The 20,827-nt window shown below is 42.6% G+C and overlaps 1 protein-coding gene across 2 annotated transcripts in view; it reads left to right on the top strand.

Moving 5' to 3' along the window:
• The first annotated feature begins 2,319 nt into the window (after nt 1-2,319).
• Nucleotides 2,320-20,827, top strand: part of mpp2a (MAGUK p55 scaffold protein 2a) — a 59,220-nt gene continuing 40,712 nt past the window's right edge. Inside the window, exons 1-3 of one of the 2 annotated variants that reach the window (XM_083930805.1) lie at nt 2,320-2,419; nt 9,700-9,748; nt 10,324-10,424. In XM_083930805.1, the coding sequence (XP_083786931.1) occupies nt 9,718-9,748; nt 10,324-10,424 (132 nt within the window). In that variant the 5' untranslated portion in view covers nt 2,320-2,419; nt 9,700-9,717. The remainder of the gene's footprint in view (nt 2,420-9,699; nt 9,749-10,323; nt 10,425-20,827) is intronic. The other variant, XM_083930806.1, reaches the window with a different exon arrangement.

Consider the following 20,827-nt stretch of genomic DNA (forward strand, 5'->3'; position numbering starts at 1 on the left):
AACGGAAAACTCAGAGCGTGATCACACTGTCCCTTTGGCCGCGGCCAAAACCGGTTTTTCAGCTAAAGCCTAGTACCTTTAAGCCATGTGAGTGCACCCGCTCCGCGCTCAACTGCGGCCAGCGGACCGTCCACGGCCCGCTTGAAAGAGGTGGGCTTTAGCGGAGCCGTTTGCACATGTACGAGCACGAGCGTGCGCACGTGTGCGAGCACGAGCACGAGCCCTACGGCAGTTGCGTTATGTCCGCCTGGTCAGACATGTAAATAGAAGGACGGACCATGCGCGGACATTTAACAACAACAACAATGGCGGTGAAAGGTTCACGTTGGTGTGGTGCGGAGGTGGAGTGTTTACTGCAGATTTGGTCGGATGAAAATATTCAAAAACAGTCGACAAGACGCACAAAAACTCAGAGGTCTATGGAAAGATTTGTAAACAAAGCCACACACGCGATCAATGCGTGTGACGTGTTACGGCGTGATGGCATATGGACAGCAAGAAGCATTGGCCGAGGCCCAGGCAGTGTGAGTACAAACGGGGCTGGGGCGCGGGGGGAAAGGGAGGGGGGACAAGTACCCTAAAGTCCGGGTCTCGGTCCGGGAGGACAGTGTGAGCAGGCCCTCAGAGTTTCCTTCATTTCAGGGTTAACAGACTCAGAGTTTTCACTAAACCTGCTTTGTGAAACGGGCCCCTGGTGTGTCAGTTTTTTGCCTCCAAGTGAGTATTATAATATCAATCTTTTCTAGAGCTTCAGGACTATGTCTAAACTTGAAAAAATGTGAAAAACTGACCCTTCATCTGTGTGCTGAGACAAATATAAGTCCCATTCCTGTCAAAACTGGATTAAAATACTTAGGTTTAATAATGTCTAACGATGGAAATAAGAGAGAACAACTAAACACTGAAGAGAAAATAGATTGTATGAAAAAATCTCTCAACCATTGGCTTATGAGAGATCTCTCTATTCTTCGCAGAATCTTATTAACAAAAGCAGAAGGTTTATCAAAATTAGAATACCCTTGTCTTTATGTTAATTAAAAAGGTAAATTCCATCATTTTTAATTTCATATGGAAAAACAAGACACACTAACTTAAAGACGCTGTGATTATTAAAAACTATAAACATGGTGGGTTAAAAGCTGTTGATTTTGAATCCATGATAGGTGTATTAAAGTTCAACTGGATAAAAGCTTATTTGGCACAACCTGATTCCATATGGGTCCACATACCAAAATATATTTTCCAAAACGTTGCAGGATTATAATTTTTGTTAAGGTGTCCCTTTGAAATAACTAAACTACTAATCAAATTGTATGACTTCCTTAAACAAATACTGCTCCACTGGAAAATTATGTTCACTCACAACTTTACACTGCATAGCTCCACTTTGTGGAATAACAGAACGATATCAATTAACAGGAAGACTTTATTTAAAGAAGAATGGTTTGATAAAAAGCTTTTATATGTTACTGAGTTGATGGATGTACATTGCATCTTATTGCAATTTAATTAATTTGTAGAAAAGTTTAATTTAAAATGCTCTGTTCCACTTGCCTTAAAATACATGATTAAAAACATCCTTACAAACCCAAGTGTGACTGTTAAACTACCTGAGTAAAAAATTGGTGAATTGAAATTTTGTGAAAGAAAATTTAACCATAAAGTACTTGGAAGTGTGTTTAAAGAAAATCTTTTCCATGATATCAAAAGTCAACAATATAAAGATAACAGATAATGCATGTAGCTATCTTAAATGGCCAATTTCACCCAAGGTTAAAGAAATTCAGTTCAAATTAATAAAGAAAAGCAGTCTATTTATGAATTATATGAAACAATGTCAAAGTCTCTTGCTCTTTAAGTTACAATCCAGTATCATTTTGATACGTTTGAAGCACCTTTGTTGAATTGTCAACCCCTGTGATAGTTTGATTTTATTTTATTTAATCTTGTTAATGAGTTGTAAGCTTGTACTGTTTCAAATGCAAGCAAATGTTTCCTCAAACTAGTTTCTGTAAATTGTTTTTGTATTGTATTCGAAATTGAAATGTAAAAAAAAAAAAACTGTGACATGAAATAAAGTTTGGAAAAAAGTGTGTTATGCTAGTAAATAAGGAACAAGTGTCTGCTTCGATACGTGACAATCACAGATCATTTCAGAGAAGTTGTTCCTGGGAAGTTTGTTTGGTTAATGAGTCTTTATTGATTTTTTTTTTTTTAGGAAAATGCACAGCCTACCTTTTAAATGTACATTACAGTTTGTGTCATGACCACCGTTTTATTCTGAAATTTTCTCGGAAGTCATGTGCGTTTTCCTGCTGCCATTGACATGAATTGACAACAGGCGTCTCGAACAGAAGCCAGACTACAACAAAAGCACACCAGACATCAACGACAGCGGGAAGCCTGTCTTGTGTTAAAGGTGGGTGAACGGCTATTTCAATATTCGCCACAGACATGGCGGCTTTATTCACATCTATTACAGTTACTGCTTAGCACCGTGTGCTTCTTCTTCTTCTTCGGCTGAGGCTCGGTACAGAGCAGCTATTGTTACACTGGACTGGCTTGACAATGATGCGTGCGTGCGTTTACGCGCGTCAATGTTTAGTGATAGATCGTTCATATCACTTAAGCATTTCAGAAAGCTAAATTGTGTTGTATTTGCATGCCTGGTCAGTTTCGTACATGAACTGATGAAGCCTCATAGATGAGAGGTGAAACGTCTTCCTAGACAAATAACCAGTCCAGTTGCTTTTGACTGAAATTGCTTTGAGGATAACGATGACCTGGACGAATGAGAACATTCACAGGCATACTAAGTCAGATTTTTCAGAAATTCTGATGTGAAATATTTTGAGTTTATATTTTGCGCTAAAATTCATTGTGTACAATGAGAAAATACTCAGTTTCATCCATTTCTTACAAGAAAGAGAAGTGTGTGTGTGTGTGTGTGTGTGTGTGTGTGTGTGTGTGTGTGTGTGTGTGTGTGTGTGTGTGTGTGTGTGTGTACGTGTGTGTGTGTGTGTGTGTGTGTGTGTGTGTGTGTGTGTGTGTGTAATGCTTTGTTATATGTATAGGGAAGGTTTTCGTTGTCACCGTGCACAAGATAGCTGCTCATGGGGGAGTTGTTGGGTCTATCATGTAAACCATAAATAAGTCAATGAGTGTGGTCTTTACCTGCTCCATATGTAAAGTGTCCTGAGATAACTTTTGTTATGAATTGGCACTGTAAATATAATTGAATAGAATTGAATATGTGATCCTTGAGACTAATTAGCAGACAGTTCTGATGGGTGTGTTCTTACCGTATTGTATGTTTATTAGGTGAGGGATCTGATACAGCATGAGATGGCTAATGCCAACAATACAAAAGTTGAGATTTAAAAAGATTTAATGAAGAGAAAAGTCTATGAAATACAGCCACATACAGTGCTGCTATGTAGAGCACACACTTGACATCCCCTACCCACAACACAAACAAACAAACAAACAAAAATAAATTAAATTAAAAATGTTTTGACGTCTTGGGGGAAAGAATAGCATTGTATCTCCAAATTAAGGACATTTTATCAATAAATCATCCAATTTAATGTGTGATAAACAAAAGACTTGTCCTAGCCCTCTGCATGACCACAAAGTGTGATGTGAATACCATTCTGCTTCCACAGTGAAAAAGGTTCACCAACAGGAGCATGTGTTCTTTCAATATCTCATTCAGGATTATGACTTTATTAAGTTAAATTGAGCTAGTTTAAATGCTCTATATTGTTGCTTGGTATGGGAACTTGACTTTGGCAAAAACAGGCTTGGCATCATCAAATTCGCGAGTAAGATTTCAGGGAGGAGTTAAGCCGGTTTACAGACCTATAACAAGCAGGTGCTTAGGAAGACTGCTTCCCTTCTGGAGTGCCAACATCACCCTTTGCTCTGAGTTACAGTTGTAAATTCCATTTCATTGTTTTAAAGTGCCTGTTATGAGGACTGAGTGATATAAGGTTTCTATTGCCTTTCACATATTAAACAGAATTTAGTATTTAACCGCCTTTAGATTGCTTATTTGACTGAGAAGCTTTTTACTTAACTACTCTGTAAAGCAGGCTGGGCCATAATCACATCGTTTTGGTTTGAAATCATTGAAATATCGTGATACAGAATTACGTTGCCTAAGTTGATAACAAACATACTAAGTCAGATCCCAGCCTGGTCAGTTTCGTACATGAACTGATGAAGCCTCATAGATGAGAGGTGAAACGTCTTCCTAGACAAATAACCAGTCCAGTTGCTTTTGACTGAAATTGCTTTGAGGATAATGATGACCTGGACGAATGAGAACATTCACAGGCATACTAAGTCAGATTTTTCAGAAATTCTGATGTGAAATATTTTGAGTTTATATTTTGCGCTAAAATTCATTGTGTACAATGAGAAAATACTCAGTTTCATCCATTTCTTACAAGAAAGAGAAGTGTGTGTGTGTGTGCGTGCGTGCGTGCGTGCGTGCGTGCGTGCGTGCGTGCGTGCGTGCGTGCGTGCGTGCGTGCGTGCGTGCGTGCGTGCGTGCGTGCGTGCGTGCGTGCGTGCGTGCGTGTGTGCGTGTGTGTGTGTGTGTGTGTGTGTGATCATTTTTAAATCCTCTGTGTCACCAACAACATTGAAAACTTGAACAAAAGATTCAAGATTCAAGAAGCTTTATTTATCCCGAGGGAAATTATTGTGCAGTTACAGTTTCAATACAAAGGTGGGAAAGGATCAGAGTGACAATAAGCTAACATAATCAAATCAAATAAAGCTAACATCAAGTAAATCAAACAATAACTAAGTGTGACAGAGTGCTACAGACATTGTGGTTAAGCGTAGGTATATACAATATACAACAATACGCACTGTGCAGTTTAGCAGCAGATTGAAATAAAATAAGTACAAACTGAATAAGTGAAGAGAAGACAATAGAACATGTGAAGTATGAACGCATTTGAAACAAAAATACCAAGGTCATGGGTGTTTTTAAAAGAAACAGATAAATGGATTGAGAAAGTGTCTGTAAGTTAGTAAGTTAGTTAGTTAGCTACTTAGTTACTTAGTTAGTTAGTGAGTTTAGTCCCAGCCTGGTCATACATACATGAACTGTTGAAGCCTCTTGGATGAGAGGTGAAACGTCTTCCTAGACAAATAACCAAGTCCAGTTTCTTTTGACTGAAATTGCTTTGCAGATAAATGTAGTGGACTAAAAAGAAGAATATTTCCACTAAATAAACGATAAAAAACAAGAGCCTCAATCTTGTACTTCAGTACAATTGTACAGTATTCCAGAAGCATTTATATTTAAATTGAAAGATAAATAAATAAACCGTGATATAATACTGTTACTTTCTATGCTTCAAATTTTACCGTGATAACGATTTTAGAATTTTTAAATCTGTTTTATTCAATGAAGAGAAACTGATTCTTCTTCATATGAGACAGGGTGTGTGAAGGCAAAAATGAGGAGGGCAGGTTTCCATGGCAGCCACAAGCTGTAGCAGCAGCTTTGCCAGATAGATAGATAGATAGATGGATAGAGGATGGATGGAATGTAACAGCTGTAAAATAAGAAGAGCTTTCTCATCTTAATGGTGTGTGCCTCTTTGTTCTCCTCTCTTCTGAAATTGCCATTGTATTGTGTCTCTTGTATTGGAAATGTGTAGAGTAGATACGCCCACATTCCCCTCCTCCTCTCCAGCTGTCTCTCTCTTGCTCTCTTCATTCCAGAACAATTGCTGTTGTGGTGGGGAGAGGAGGAGTTTGCATAAAACACTGCTTTTCGGCCATAATATACACACACATGCACACACACTGCTCCTAGCTGCTGGCTGTAGCTTCACATTTTCTGCACCACATGAATGTTGTGTTGATCTTCTGTGCAACAAAGTATCCCACTAACTATCTGTCACATTGTCTATAATAATAATAAATTAGGGATGTAATGATGCATTGCGAGACAGTTAGCTAAGCTCCCATTTGAATCAACAGCTGCTGTGTCGACTAAAGAAGCCGCCATGCTCCGTGAGGGCATTACACTACACAGAGAGGGTAGAGCAGAGGAGAGACAGATGAAGTGAACATATCGTTGTTGTACTGGTAAACAGGCTCAGTAGTGAATCACAAGAGTGCCTAAAGATTGTTTTAGAAGAATTTGATAACAGGAAGTAGCTTTAAAAGTAACATACTTTTATAAATAAGTGCTGTGGCTTTCGAAAAGTAACTATATATTGTAAGTATTTGACAAGAGAATTTGGTGTGGTGGTGGAATGGGTCGGGTTTTGCCCTCTTTTTGTTATTTTAGCCTGTTTATTTTTGATCATGTTGCTAGTTTGAACCTTTTGCATTTTAAATAATTTAAATTTTAAAATTTAAATTTGTTTATATGTTGCTTCTGTTGTGTTATACAATGGCAAACAGGTTGTCAAGATACAATGATTAATCGTCCTTCAATCGTCCTGTTACGTCCTTCCTTCATTCATTTTAATAGGGGCAGGGGGGACACTGTTTTTATATGATACTGGTTGGATGACTGCTTTCGAGGGAGCACAGAGAGACTGCAACTCAAGATCTAGAAGGGTGGATTTTATTTTAACAACAATCAAACAGTTGATGTAGACCGTAGTTGTTGCTCAGATTTCTTTGAATCATGTAACGGTGTTTATCCTTGAATGGTGTTAAGCTGCCTACACATGATAAGAAATTGGCTCAATGACCACCACTTGATGGGGTGCAGAGGCAAAGTGCAGCGCAGGTATACGTCATCAAAGAGTGCGCAAGGAAGCTATTTCCCATTGCTAGGCAACAACAGATTATTGTGACAGATTATTTTATTAATGTTTTTTATTTTAAAGGTATATTTTATTTACTATACAGTATATGGTTAAAATGTATGATATAATTTAACCATCGAAGTCAGATAGTGATGAAAAAAACAGCAATCAAAAAGAGTTTGGGTGCATGAAACGTTGTCTTGCCATGAAAAGGGGAGGGGGGGGGGGTTAGGCTGTCACCTTTTTCATCCTTGACCCACAGCCATCCCTTACAAGGTTTACAGGTTGTTCGCCCATCCATCCATCCCGATATTGTGAACTCGATATCTCAAGAATCGCCAGAGGGATTTTTATTCAAATTTGGCACAAATGTCCACTTGGATTGAAGGATGAAGTGATCAGATTTTGGAGGTCAAAGGTCAAGATTACTGTACCGTAATTTCCGGACTATAAGCCGCTACTTTTTTCCCTCGTTCTGGTCCCTGAGGCTTATACAACGGTGCGGCTTTTCTACGGCTTACGGTAACCAGGGGCGCGCACTACCGAGGATGCGCGAGACCGAGGCAGACATCTGGCACCAGGTAACGAGAGCAAAACAAAGAGTAGGAGAGCTTCAGCGACAGTTTGCGCGAAGGAAGTGTTCATGCAAACACCCTCAACATGGAAAACAAACGGAGAAGTGCATATGATGCTGCTTTTAAGTTAAAGGCAATCGATCTGGCTGTCAAAGAAGGAAATAGAGCTGCTGCACGTACCCTTGACATCAATGAATGGCTGGTTATTTTGATAACGTAAACGGCCGCGGGACTGCACTTTTACTGCCGTGTTACAGGCGAGCACTTTGTATTACTTTGCACCGTTGTATTATTTGTACTCTGCACGAATGCTGTTCGCCATGTCAAAGATGTGAAAGTTTGATTGAATGATTGAAAGATTTATTGTTAATAAATGGGACGCTTTGCGTTCCCAAACAGTCATCTCTGTCCCGACAATCCCCTCCGTGGTAGCAGGAACCCCTATATACTACGGTAATTACACATCAAAACGCCTGCGGTTTATAGTCGGGTGCGGCTAATATATGGAGCAATCTGTATTTTCCCCTAAATTTAGCTGGTGAGGCTTATAGTCAGGTGCGCTTTATAGTCCGGAAATTACGGTAACTTCCTGTCCGTCCCATTCTCCTGAACACAATATCTCAGGAACACAAAGGGTGTGACAAGATCTTGTTGGATGTGAGCTGGTCCCACTTTCGCTTTATGTGTAGGTAGGGACTCTTGTCATGCTACTGCAGAGGTTTGGTGTTTTTTTGAGCATTATTAATAATAAAACTGTCTCGATGGCTTATTTGATGTGTGTAAGTGCCAAAAAAGACCATAGGAGGATTTTGCGCCGGAATTACACTTTAAAGGAATACTTCACCGGTGGAAATATTAGTATGTATTGAAAGTGGGCCGTATTTGTATTTGAAATGTAACATACATTTCTTTTCTTTTTTTTTAAGATTAATGTTTGGCAGTTTTCAAGACTTTATTATATAGGACAGACAGGAAATGGGGTGAGAGAGAGGGGGGGAGACATGCAGCAAAGGGCCGCAGGTCGGATGGAACCTGCAGCCTCTGCCTTGAGGACATTCAGCCTCTTTACATGGGGCGACTGGTCTAACCACTGTTCCATCGGTCACCCAGAAATGTAAGGCAGAAAGTGACTTTCTGGCGCTCAAAATATTTACTAGATTTGACAACAAGGATGAAATAGCATCATCTAGGTTGACGTCGGCTTCCTCGATGTGAGCCGCCATTGTCTGAATAAGTCTCTTCTCAGCTAAGTCACATTTATAAAACCCCGCCCGGCGGTCTTGATTGGCTCGACCACTTTTGCGGACCCTGAAATCCCTCTGCTATGGATCAATCCCAGATGGATTAGTGGAGCTAGGCGGAGTCAAGGTGAAACGAAAGTCATCTGACGATAGTCAGGTTATGGAACTCCCACTGGTACAAAAAAAAGAAAAACTCCCCCTGGACTAAAAATAAACAAACAATTAAATAAAGATACTCACTTTACAGTCAGACGTCCGTTTGTGCTGCTGGCCTTGGCTGACGTTTCCATTTCACCGTAGGGATTCTGAAATATGTATCCAGAGCACTGCTGTCCATATGTGGGGCGTAACTAGGATGCTCAACAACACATACTGTGTCCTCGTCTGAGAGATTTCGTCCAGAAGAAATTTGCATCTTCGAAATTCTTTGCAGCAGACCGATTCTAACTCTGTATCCATATCACAGTGAGCGGACAGGCACCATTCAGTGCTCCCCGGCTCAAGCAGGCACGGGGAACTCCGCTGCCTCTGTAGCATCTGCAGCAGGCGCCATCTGTTCCTCCATCAGCTGCAGCCGATTCTCTGTAATTTGCGTCTCCTATAGGTCGCCACGAACATCTGATTCGAGCATCAGATCTCTCTCAAACTTCAGATTGACGAAGTCGCATAAAGACGATTTTTGCATTGTCATTGTCATTCTGAAGTGTGAGAAATAGATACGGCTCTCTCCCTTCTCAGGGGAATGATGCAGGACCAATCACAAATATGACTTGGTTTCTAACGATACAAAGCTTAAAGCAAATGGCTGAAGTATCCCGCACTACAACCTCATATTTGTCCGTCCCATTCTTGTGGATACGATATCTCCGGAACCCCAGGAGGTATTTTGTTGAAATGTGTTCATATCAGATTTTGGAGTTCAAAGGTCAAGGTGTCTGTGACCTCACATAACACATTTTGAGTGTATAACTCACTAATTTTTACGCTAGTTATGACAACATTTATGACAACGCTAGTTATTACAACATAAAGTGATGACATTTAACATCCAACAGGTGACTCTCTGTCTCATATATAATTATATCTCTCTCTCAGATTGACTGAAGCTCTACAATGCCTGTGGCCTCCACAAGAACAGAGCCTGGTGAGACTAGACACCTTCCTCCTCATTAGCTTCTATAGCCATTTGACTGTGTTTTCTTTGATCATACCTGTTTTCTGACATGATACTGAACTAAGTATGGTTTTCTGTTGAGAGCTACCCATGTCATAGTAGCTGAAGCTCTTTGAAGATTATTGAGGAATAACTTATTTCATTACATCACCTTGTAGCAATATGAACATTTCTGACTTTAGAACTTCCCAGCGGGAGCATCAAAAAAGACCCCTACAAATTCCACATTAGAACATTGCGAACAAAGGGCTGAAACCAACACATAGAAATTTTACACCTGGATTGTTTTAGTTTTCTACAAATGAAAACACCGGCCATCGGACTATTGGTGAAATGCTGTGGTCATATTGTACAGACAGTGGCTTTTACTTAAAGGTTTCAGAGAGGTCAAACAGTTTCCATCAGAAAGTATATATAAAGCCAAAGATGCCAGCATTCATTTAAAGCAGTCCCACAGTTCAGCCAGCAAAACGCTTTCTCATTTTCCTTATTTCTTCCTTTTATTGTCCATCTGTCCCACTTCTGTGTGTGTATGTGTGTTTCAGTGCCCAAAGTGTTCGACATGATGAGTGACAGCACCACCAGCTCCACCACGGCCAATGACCTGGACCTCATCTACCTCAAAGGCATCATGGAGAGTCCTCTGGTGTGGTACACGCACACACACGTATCATTAATTCCAAAATAGACTTACTGTCACAATAGAGGGTTCAATCGTGAGTGCATGTTCTGGCTCTTAGGGTGGCTAGGGGGGATGGAGGGAGCTGGGTTTTTGGTCTTTTATTTATTTATTGTTTTTCATTTAATGGACATGATGTTGTTTCATTTGGGGATGGAAGGACCTAAGAAGACTAGGATGGTTACCTACATTGGTTTGTGGTTGCTGTGTGTGATCCTTGCGGGTACTGTACTCAAATGTTGCTGGTCACTTTTTCACTTTTTTTATTTCAGGAGCATAGTACATGGTATTAGTGTTGCATGGTAAACTGATACTAGAAAGGTAACGCTGTACTCAGCGGGTAGAAACAATACTATTTCACGTTTTATTAGTATCTGTACTTTATGAACTTTGTGTGACACTTGGGCAGCGTGTCTGTGTGCAGTTGATTTCTGCTTCATCACTGCCTGCAGCCAGAGTCGGCATGGTTTCATAGTGACAGACAGTCACAGAGGGAGACAGACATGGCTAAAAGTGGCTTGAGTGCTCCTGCTGACCATTCTAGGCTCATTTATAAGAAGACGTACGGAGTGAAAACGTAACCGACTCTCCACAGCCTGTCTGTAAACGCGTCTTTAAATCAATACAGACCAACCTGGAGAAACATTGAGCTGACAGAGATGCAGACTTGTTCAAAGAGTCCAGGGGCCGTATTCACAAAACATTTTATCTTAGCGCTAAGAGTACTCCTGAGGAGCACTAAACGTTCTTAGTTAACAGTAATTTCCTAAAAAACCTACTCATAAAGCCAACTTTTACACTTAATACTATGCCCACAGTGATTGGCTGAGAGGGAATATAGGATAGAAACACTTTGATAAGGAAGTGAATGAACCGCGGCACTACCTCGAGGTTTGATAGGGCATTTATCCTCTGGTGCAAAATCCTACTGACTGCACAGCTGCATTTTTCCCATGGCCAAATAGTGGAGAGTTGTAACAACTTTAATCTCCGGTGATATTGGATGTTTTTTTATTAGTTGGTGATGTGACGGCATCCCAGGCTGTATTCACAAAACATCTTACAGCTAAGAGTAGGTCCTAACTTGTTGATTCAGAAGTAACTCTTAAGAATAGGGGGCATTTTACTCCTAATTGTAGGACTCCTAACTTAGATAAGTGTAATTTACAGACCATTTTAGCGCTAAAAGTAACTCCTAAATTTATGAAAATTCACTAAGAGTAAATCAGGAGCAACATCCCACAGCTGCTGCAGTCAATATTTTGGAGAGATGCAATGATCTTTTGAAAAGGTATTGCCTTAATGGAGATGGCATGAACGTGGTAGAGTTGGTCAGGCAAGCCATCATATCTCATCTTATCTCATCTCATCTTCAACCGCTTATCCGGGGTCGGGTCGCAGGGGCAGCAGCTTTAGCAGGGGACCCCAAACTTCCCTTTCCCGGGCCACATTAACCAGCTCTAACTGGGGGATCCCGAGGCGTTCCCAGGCCAGTGTGGAGATATAATCTCTCCACCTAGTCCTGGGTCTTCCCCGAGGCCTCCTCCCAGCTGGACGTGCCTTGAACACCTCCCTAGGGAGGCGCCCAGGGGGCATCCTTACTAGATGCCTGAACCACCTCAACTGGCTCCTTTCAACGCAAAGGAGCAGCGGCTCTACTCCGAGTTCCTCACGGATGGCTGAACTTCTCACCCTATCTCTAAGGATGACTTCAGCCACCCTCCTGAGAAAACCCATTTTGGCCGCTTGTACCCGCAACCTTGTTCTTTCGGTCATGACCCAGCTTTCATGACCATAGGTGAGGGTAGGAATGAAGATTGACCGGTAGATCGAGAGCTGTCCCTTCCGGCTCAGCTCTCTTTTCGTCACAACGGTGTGGTAGAGCGACTGCAACATCGCCCCCTCTGCTCTGATTCTCCAGCCAAACTCACGCTCCATCGTCCCCTCAATCGTGAACATGATCTCGAGGTACTTGAACACCTTTACTTGGGGTAAGGTCTCATTCCCTACCTGGAGTAAGCAATCCACCGGTTTCCTGCTGAGAGCCATGGCCTCAGATTTAGAGGTGCTGATCCTCATCTCAGCCATTTCACACTGCGAACCGATTCAGTGAGTGCTGAAGGTCACTGACTGACGATGCCATCGGGACCACATCATCTGCAAAAAGCAGAAACAAGATCCTCAGCCCACCGAACTGCAACCCCTCCCCACCACGACTACGCCTTGATATCCTGTCCATGAAAATCACGAACAGAACTGGTGACAAAGAGCACCCCTGGCGGAGGCCAACCCCCACCGGGAACGAATCCGACTTACTGCTGAGGATCAGGACACAGCTCTTACTTTGGGGGTACAGAGATTGGATGGCCCACAGAAGTGAACCCCTCACCCAAATACTCCCGTAGCACCTCCCACAGTATCTCCCGAGGGACCCGGTCATATGCCTTCTCCACAAAGCACATGTAGACTGGATGGGCATACTCCCAGGCCCGATCCAAGATCCTTGCGAGAGTGAAGAGCTGGTCCGTTGTTCCACGTCCAGGACGGAATCCACATTGTTCCTCTTCAATCTGAGGTTCGACTATAGGAGGAACCCTCCTTTCCAGCACCTTGGCGAGGACTTTACCAGGGAGGCTGAGTAGTGTGACACCCCTGTAATTGGCACACACCCTCTGGTCGCCCTTTTTAAATAGCCTGATTACCTCATCAGCTGAGGTGGCCAGCGTCCTGTCCTTACTGTAAACAGCTTGGACGGTTCCCCTTTTCCCCCTCCTGAGATGCCAAATGGTTTTCCAGAAGCACCTTGGTGCCGCCCGAAAGTCCTTCTCCATGACTTCCCCGAACTCCTCCCACACCCGCTGCTTTGCCTCTGAAACAGCAGAGGCTTCAGCCCTTCTGGCCCGTCGGTACTTTGCAACGGCCTCCAGAGTCTTCTGGGATAACATATCCTGGAAGGCCTCCTTCTTCAGTCGGACAGCTTCCCTGACCACCGGTGTTCACCACGGTGTTCGAGGGTTACCGCCCCTTGAGGCACCTAAGACCTTGAGGCCACAGCTCACCGCTGCATCTTCAGCAGTGGAAGATTTGAACATTGCCCACTCTGGTTCAATACCCCCAACCTCCCCAGGTTTGCCAGAATAGCTCAGCCGGAGGTGTGAGTTGAAGATCTTTTGGACAGGGGCCTCCTCCAGACGTTCCCAGTTCACCCGCACTACTCGTTTGGGCTTACCTGGTCTTTCCAGAATCTTCCCCCATCGTCTGACCCAACTCATCACCAGATGGTGATCAGTTGACAGCTCTGCCCCTCTCTTCACACGAGTGTCCAGAACATACGGCCTCAGATCAGATGATACGATCACAAAATCGATCATCGACCTTTGGTGCTCTGGTACTACGTACACTTATGAGCATCCTTGTGTTTGAACATGGTGTTAGTTATAGACAATCCGTGAAAAAAAATCTGTGATAAATGCAATGAATATTTTGAATTATAGATTACCTGTGATGAAATATACAGAATTGTTCATTCATGTATAAGACATTTTGTACTCTGTATGGGTTTATACATCGGAAAAAGTGATGGAAAAAAAATGTGGTGGCTGTTTGATGTTTGACTCTTGAAGTCTGCTATCTCTGCCCTCGCCTGAGAATGCAGACATTACCAGTGCTTTTCATATTCTTCTGTGGTTCTCGGCAGGAGAGGGAAGACAGCATTAACATGGATTCAAACTGTTCTGCCATGCTTGAGATCCCAACTCCAAACTTTCCTTTGATGACATCTTTCCTTTCTTCCACAAGATGAGCGAGAAATAAAAGTTGGTCATTGGTTCGGTTTGGTTTTCTCTTCTGTTTTGGCGGAGCAGATGTCTCCACACCAGCCATGGTTATTCTAGCCCTAGAATTAAAATGTCTATATAGGCCAACATATCCACTGATTGTCTAATGAGCTGCCAGACTTGTCAGTAAGCCCACCTTGCAGACAATAAGCTGAACACACTTGACAAATAAGTATATTCTCGGTTTCATATTAAATCACACAATACATTTTTAATTATCAATTTTTCTATGCACATAGCAGGCTTTTTCCTAAAGTGTTTCTATCATAAATTTACTCTAAGGGACTCATTCCCTCAGCCAATCACTGTGGGCATAGATGGTATGAACAGGATGTCATCCATAGCTTTGGGAATAGCTTTTAATAAATTACTCTGGGGACTTCTGGTTTGGCTGAGATGGAGTAGACATGGGTCGAGTCTTGTTTCCGCAACTTTTGATAATTTTTACGTTTCAGGAAGTCACAACAATAGTAATATTCGTCTTGTTTAACGAATACACCACCTTAATATGCTGACATATTCGACCAGACAGACTGTAAAAGACCAGGGAGCGAATGCTAGCCCCGCAGAGGAGGCAGGTGGCGAGATTAGCATGGCGGCCATTACTAACCTCTTGGAGCAACACCATGCAGCCCTTACCGCCGTGATCAAAGCCCTCTCTGCCGAGGTCAAAGCCTCCATTTCAAACCCTGAAGCAAAGCTGGACCACGTCCACCCCACAATGTCTGACCACGCTCAGAAGATTGGCTCCCTCGAGGTAAATGCAAATTTACAGGACGAGCGTCTGCTAAGGCTGGAGGCCTCCTGTGCAGCGCTAACAGAGAGCAACGCTAAGCTGCTGGCTAAAGTCAGCGACCTGGAGTCTTGGAGCTGGCAAAATAACATCAAAATTATTGGATTGCCAGAATCTGTTGAAGGTTTGCGGCCCACAGCCTTCTTCGCAGAGCTGCTCATAAACTTTTTATCACCCACCGACACAGTGTTATCTGAAGTATTCTTGTTCTCTGTTTGCTCAAAGAGCTTTACTGAAGCCTGACACTTTTTATAGTCTGATGTGCAGAGGTAACCTATTCATCTAAGCTCAGGTAGAAAAATACCCTCATGCTCACTATTTAATTTAATGTCTGTTCTGGAATAATTTTGAATAATATTTTTATGTTTTATTCTTTACTATTATTCTCATGTGACATCATTGATGATGTCATTAATGCGTGTGACGTGTTACGGTGTGATGATGTATAGGCAGCAAGAAGCATTTTCACGAGGCCCAGGCAGTAAGAGTACAAACGGACCTGGCCCGCGGGGGGAGAGGGAGGGGGGAACAAGTACCCTAAAGCACGGGGCACGGAACGGACGGACAGTGTGAGTGCGCCCTAAGGGAATGAACAACGATTAAATCGGTAAGGTCCTGACACAGTTGCAGCACCTTCAGGGGGATGTGATGTTTCGGCAGGAAACATCTCAAAACAGCCGACACCTCAAGTATTAAGAGGGCGTGGATGAGCAACCTATTCCACTCAGAATTTACAGATAGAGTTAGAGGGGCCGCTATATCATAGTTTTGGGCACACTCCAGAACACACCAGTGGTCTTAGTTTCGGTTCCTGGGACGATGAACAGTTTTTTACAAGGCTATTTGCCAAAATCCTAAACACTGACATCATCATCGCATTATCATAGGCGGAGACTTCAACATAGTGCAGGATATGACTCTTGACAGAATTTCCTACACAGGTTACGCTATCCAAATCAGCACACGGAATTTCTGATCCCTGTAGATTTAGAAACCCCCATGGGAAATCTTTCTCTTTTTCCCATGTACACCACACATTCTCCCGAATTGATTTCTTCTTACTCGATAACAACCTCCTCGACTGCGTGAATGCATGTGAATATCACCAAATAGTCACTTTTGGCCATGCTCCTACCACTGTTGACAGTAGTTCTCCACGAAATACAATTCCACGTTCAATATGGAGGTTCAGCTCACACTTAATGTCGGATAGTTTTTTATTTCTCAAATGAGAAGGTCTGAACGGGCTAGGCTGGTGGAAATTGCGGAGGAACTGGTAAAACTAGATGGAACCTACACCCCCTCTCCATCCCCCCTCTACATAAAAAAACGCTACTACTACATTTGGAACACAGCCTCTTAATAACACGCATAGTGGAGAGACAGCTGCACCAATCCAAACAAAACTTTTTTGAGCACAGAAATAAGGCAGGGACACTCTTGGCGCAGCAGGCCCGCGCAGCTAGTGCTTCCAGACTAATCTCTAAAATTCAACTACCAGACGGTAGTCACACTTCTGACCCTGTGATGATCAACAAGCCTTTTTCTGATTTTTACACCACATTATATACTTCTGAATGCAACCCAATTACTGCAGCGACACCCGACCCCTTAGACTCCTTAACGTACCCTCAGATTGATATAAATATCACTAGGGACGTCGGTAGACCCATCTCTCTGTTGGAGGTGCATGAAGCGATCAAGTCTATGCAGGACAGGAAATCTCCGTTACAGTCGAGTTCTTTAAGGCGTACTCGACACCATTAGCTCCCATCTTTGTGAGAATGTTCAATGACTTCTTTACTGAGGGCGACCTTGTATGAGGCATCTATTTCATTGCTCCTGAAGAAAGACAGGGACCCTACTTCATGTGGAAGCTACAGACCGGTCTCACTTTTCAACATAGATTTTAAGATCCTTGCTAAGGTCCTCACCCTCCGCCTCCAAAGTGTGATGTCATCGGTAATTTCAGCTTCATATTAGGGAGACATCCATTCTTCAACACCAGATGGCTGCACAACATCATATTCTCACATGGATCGGACACTCCTGAGGTCGTAGTGGCGCTAGATGGGGAGACAGCCTTCAACCGGGTAGAGTGGAGCTTCCTATTTGATATTTTGGAGAAATTTGGCTTTGATTCTAATTTAATTTCTTGGGTTAAGGTTCTGTATGTAACCACCTCTGCATCTGTAAACACTAACGGCATCCGTTCAGCATGTTTCCCTCTCAGGCTTGGAACCCGGCAGGGCTGCCCGATCTCACCCTTGTTCTTCAACATAGCCATCGAGCCGTTAGCCATCTGGCTTAGAACCCCGAATGAGCTTGAAGGCATCACTCGTTTTGGCCTGGTCCACAAACTCTCCTCATATGACGATGACCTTCTCTTATTTATTTCAAACCCCACAACCTCCCTCCCCCCAGTTGTATCAATCCTGAATCAGTTTGGACACCTATCGGGGTATAAATTGAATATTCAGAAAAGTGAGTTGTCTTTTGTCAACAACTTGGGGAGATCACTCCCACAATCCATATTCCCCTTTAAAACAGCTGACAAGGGGTTCAAGTGTTTGGGGGTGTTTGTCACCAGCTCCTTCAGGGACCTTTTTCAAAAGAACTTCCAGCCGTAATTAGATAAATGCAAATCAGACTTGTCTAGTTGGGCAGTCCTCCCTCTGTCCCTTGCAGGCCGGGTTAATCTTATTAAGATGGTGATTTTACCAAAGTTTCTGTACCTTTTTCAACACCTCCCAATCTGTCTTAACAAATCGTTCTTCACTAACCTAGACCAACAACTTAACGTCTTTATCTAGCAAAATAAACCTGCCCGTATCAAAAAACGTATTCTTCAACTCCCTAAACCTGAAGGGGGACTAGCACTCCCTAATTTCCGCCACTACTTCTGGGCCTACAACATAAATAAGCTTTTATATTGGCTCCGCAGTGAAGTAATAGATGCCTGCCTGCCATGGGCTCATACTGAAATAAGATCTTCCTCCTGCTCTTAACACTCTACGATTTGCTCACAGCTCCCCATAACTGCCCACAAGGTCTCATCTAATCCGGTTGTCGTTAATGCCATTAAAATTTGGATCCAGTTCAGGAAGCAGTACGGCTTGCAAAGGGCTTTGGTTCTTGCCCCAGTTTTGAATAACCATGTGTTTCTCCCTTCCTGCACCGACCCTGCATTCCACATATGGTCAGATAAGGGCCTCAAACCCAAAGGACCTGTATGACGAAGGAGTTTTTGTGTCCTTTGCATCTATGTTGGACAAATACCTTCAAATGAGACATTTTATCCAAAAGCAATTCCCACATTTTCCGAACCACCCCCCTGAAGCTGAGATAGACCAATTCCTGGCTCTCAACATACAATACAAATAAGATTGCTCTTCTGAGTCCAGTCCCCACTGCCTCACCTAAAAAGGCATAGGAAGAGGATTTAGGGGTAGACATTATTGATGACTAGTGGAGGGACATTCTGAAACTGGTCCACTCATCTTCGATTTGTGCCAGGCACGGCCTATTACAGTGGAAGGTGCTTCATAGAGCCCATTTCACCAACACCAAATTGGCCAAGATATACCCTAGTCACAGTGACGCTTGTTACCGCTGTAAGCAGTCGTCAGCCAATCACGCACACATATTCTGGACGTGCTCGAAGCTTGCTGAATTTTGGTCCGATATATTTCAAACCCTCAAACAGGCTCTTAACACAAATTTGGAACCAAATCCTCTGACTGCTCTTTTTGGGCTCCCCCGTCTAAAAATCTGCCCATTACTACACAACGTGTCGTGTCCTTTACCACCCTGCTTGCCAGACCTAACATTCTCCTTAAATGGAAACATGTTTCTCCACCGACTCATAATAGTTGGATACGTGAAATTTAGCGATGTCTCCGGTCGGAGAGGCTAAGGTTTTCACAGAGGGGATCTTTGACAGCATTCCACAAAACTTGGAACCCACTGCTGGCTTTTATTAGCAATAGTATTACTTTAATTCCTGACGATGCTGAGTACACTTCCTAGTGCTGGAAGGAGAGAGATACCCCCCGCCCCCTTTATTTCTTTTTTTTTTGTTGGCTTTCTCTTTCTTAAATTATGTTAATTATTTTTGCTTTTAGTTTTTAGTGTGTTTTTTCTTTTTTTATTTTACTTTAACTTATTTTATCTACTTATGTTACATGTTATTCGGTTACTTGTTTTTCGAATATGAAGTGGGTTGTTTGGAGGGATAACGGGATTCATGTTGGGATTTTTCTGTTTTTGTCTGTGTTTTTTTCTTTTTTCACCTTAAAGCAGACATACTGTACATGTGCTATACCTGTTTCTGTGTTATTGTCTGAAAAAGCCAATAAAAAAGTTGAAAAAAAGAAAAAGAAATTACTTTGTACTAAGAACTTTAAGTGCTCTTTAGGAGAACTCTAAAATGAGAATGCGCTAAAATCAAATGTTTTGTGAATACAGCCCCTGACCTACCGCCTTAATGCCATCTCCATTAAGGCGATACCTTTGTAAAAGCTTACTATCATTTAATCTCTTCAAAATGTTGATTGCAGCAGCCATGTTAGGTCCTTCCTCAGTTACTCCTAGTGACTTAAACTTATCTTAAAAAGTTAGGAGTCCTAAAATTAGGAATGAAACGCCCCATATTTTAAGAGTTACTCCTGATTTGCTTCCTGCTTTGCTACAGTGCGGACGCTTTTCTGCTTGCTCTCGCCTTTGCTTGCATTTTTTGCTACTATCTGCTACTATTTGCTTCTCCTCAATAAGAAACAAAGAGCAACAGCTCCTGGATACTTACAAAACCAGTGGGATTATATTTCTTTTAGATAACAGAGGCATTTTTCAATATTTTTACGACTTCCTCAACGCTTGGCAGGGAGGCCTACCATTCAAGATAAGCCTGAGCCTGTGCTACAGTGCTAAAGGTAATCATCAGAAGATGCCTCCCTTCTCTATGGAAGATTACCACAAACTACTACAGAAGATTTTGCTGCTGGAAACAAAAATAAATCGGTTAGAAGTATTTATAGAAGTGAATGGATATTGTGACAACAATACCACCCTAGCACTGACTGAAAAAAGTGGACAGGGGCATGCCAGAACCCAGCAAACTAGCAACGATGAAGCTACGAGGAAACGGGAGGTCCCTGTACAGGGTAATAAATCTACCAGCGATAATCCTCCCTGGAACACACTTGGGGCAAAGCCAAAGAGAAGACCACCTCCCTGCGACAAGGGAGAACGGATAACCGGGAGGACCCAGCGCCCCGATATCTCTGATCTGACCGGTTGGCCTGCGCTACCATCTCTATCCAGGCATAGCCCTTCATCAACTCCCCTGCCACGGAGGACACAGCAGCGGACAGCTGAGAAGAGGAAAAGTACCAAGAAACTTCCCCAGCAAGCAAGTGTTCAACTAAAGAACAGGTTTGCTCCACTGTTGTCGGACAATGGATCCCCCTCTGACTGCCTGAATAACCCACCATCACCACGCAGAAGGGTAAGACCTGCTAACTTAAAACCACAGAGAAAGCTAACAAGTGGGCCTGAAAATCTGATTGTGGGTGACTTTTCTGTAAAAGATATGAAAAGCAATAATAACACCAAAGTACTCTGCTTTCCGAAGGATACGGTGTCTGACTTGGAAAAAAGAATCCTGGATATTGTGGCTGCACACCCAAATGTGAAAAATATCATTCTGCACATTGGTTTTAATGACATTGAAAAACAACAAT

Source organism: Echiichthys vipera (assembly GCF_963691815.1).
Source record: "Echiichthys vipera genome assembly, chromosome: 17".
Lineage (NCBI taxonomy): Eukaryota > Metazoa > Chordata > Actinopteri > Perciformes > Trachinidae > Echiichthys > Echiichthys vipera.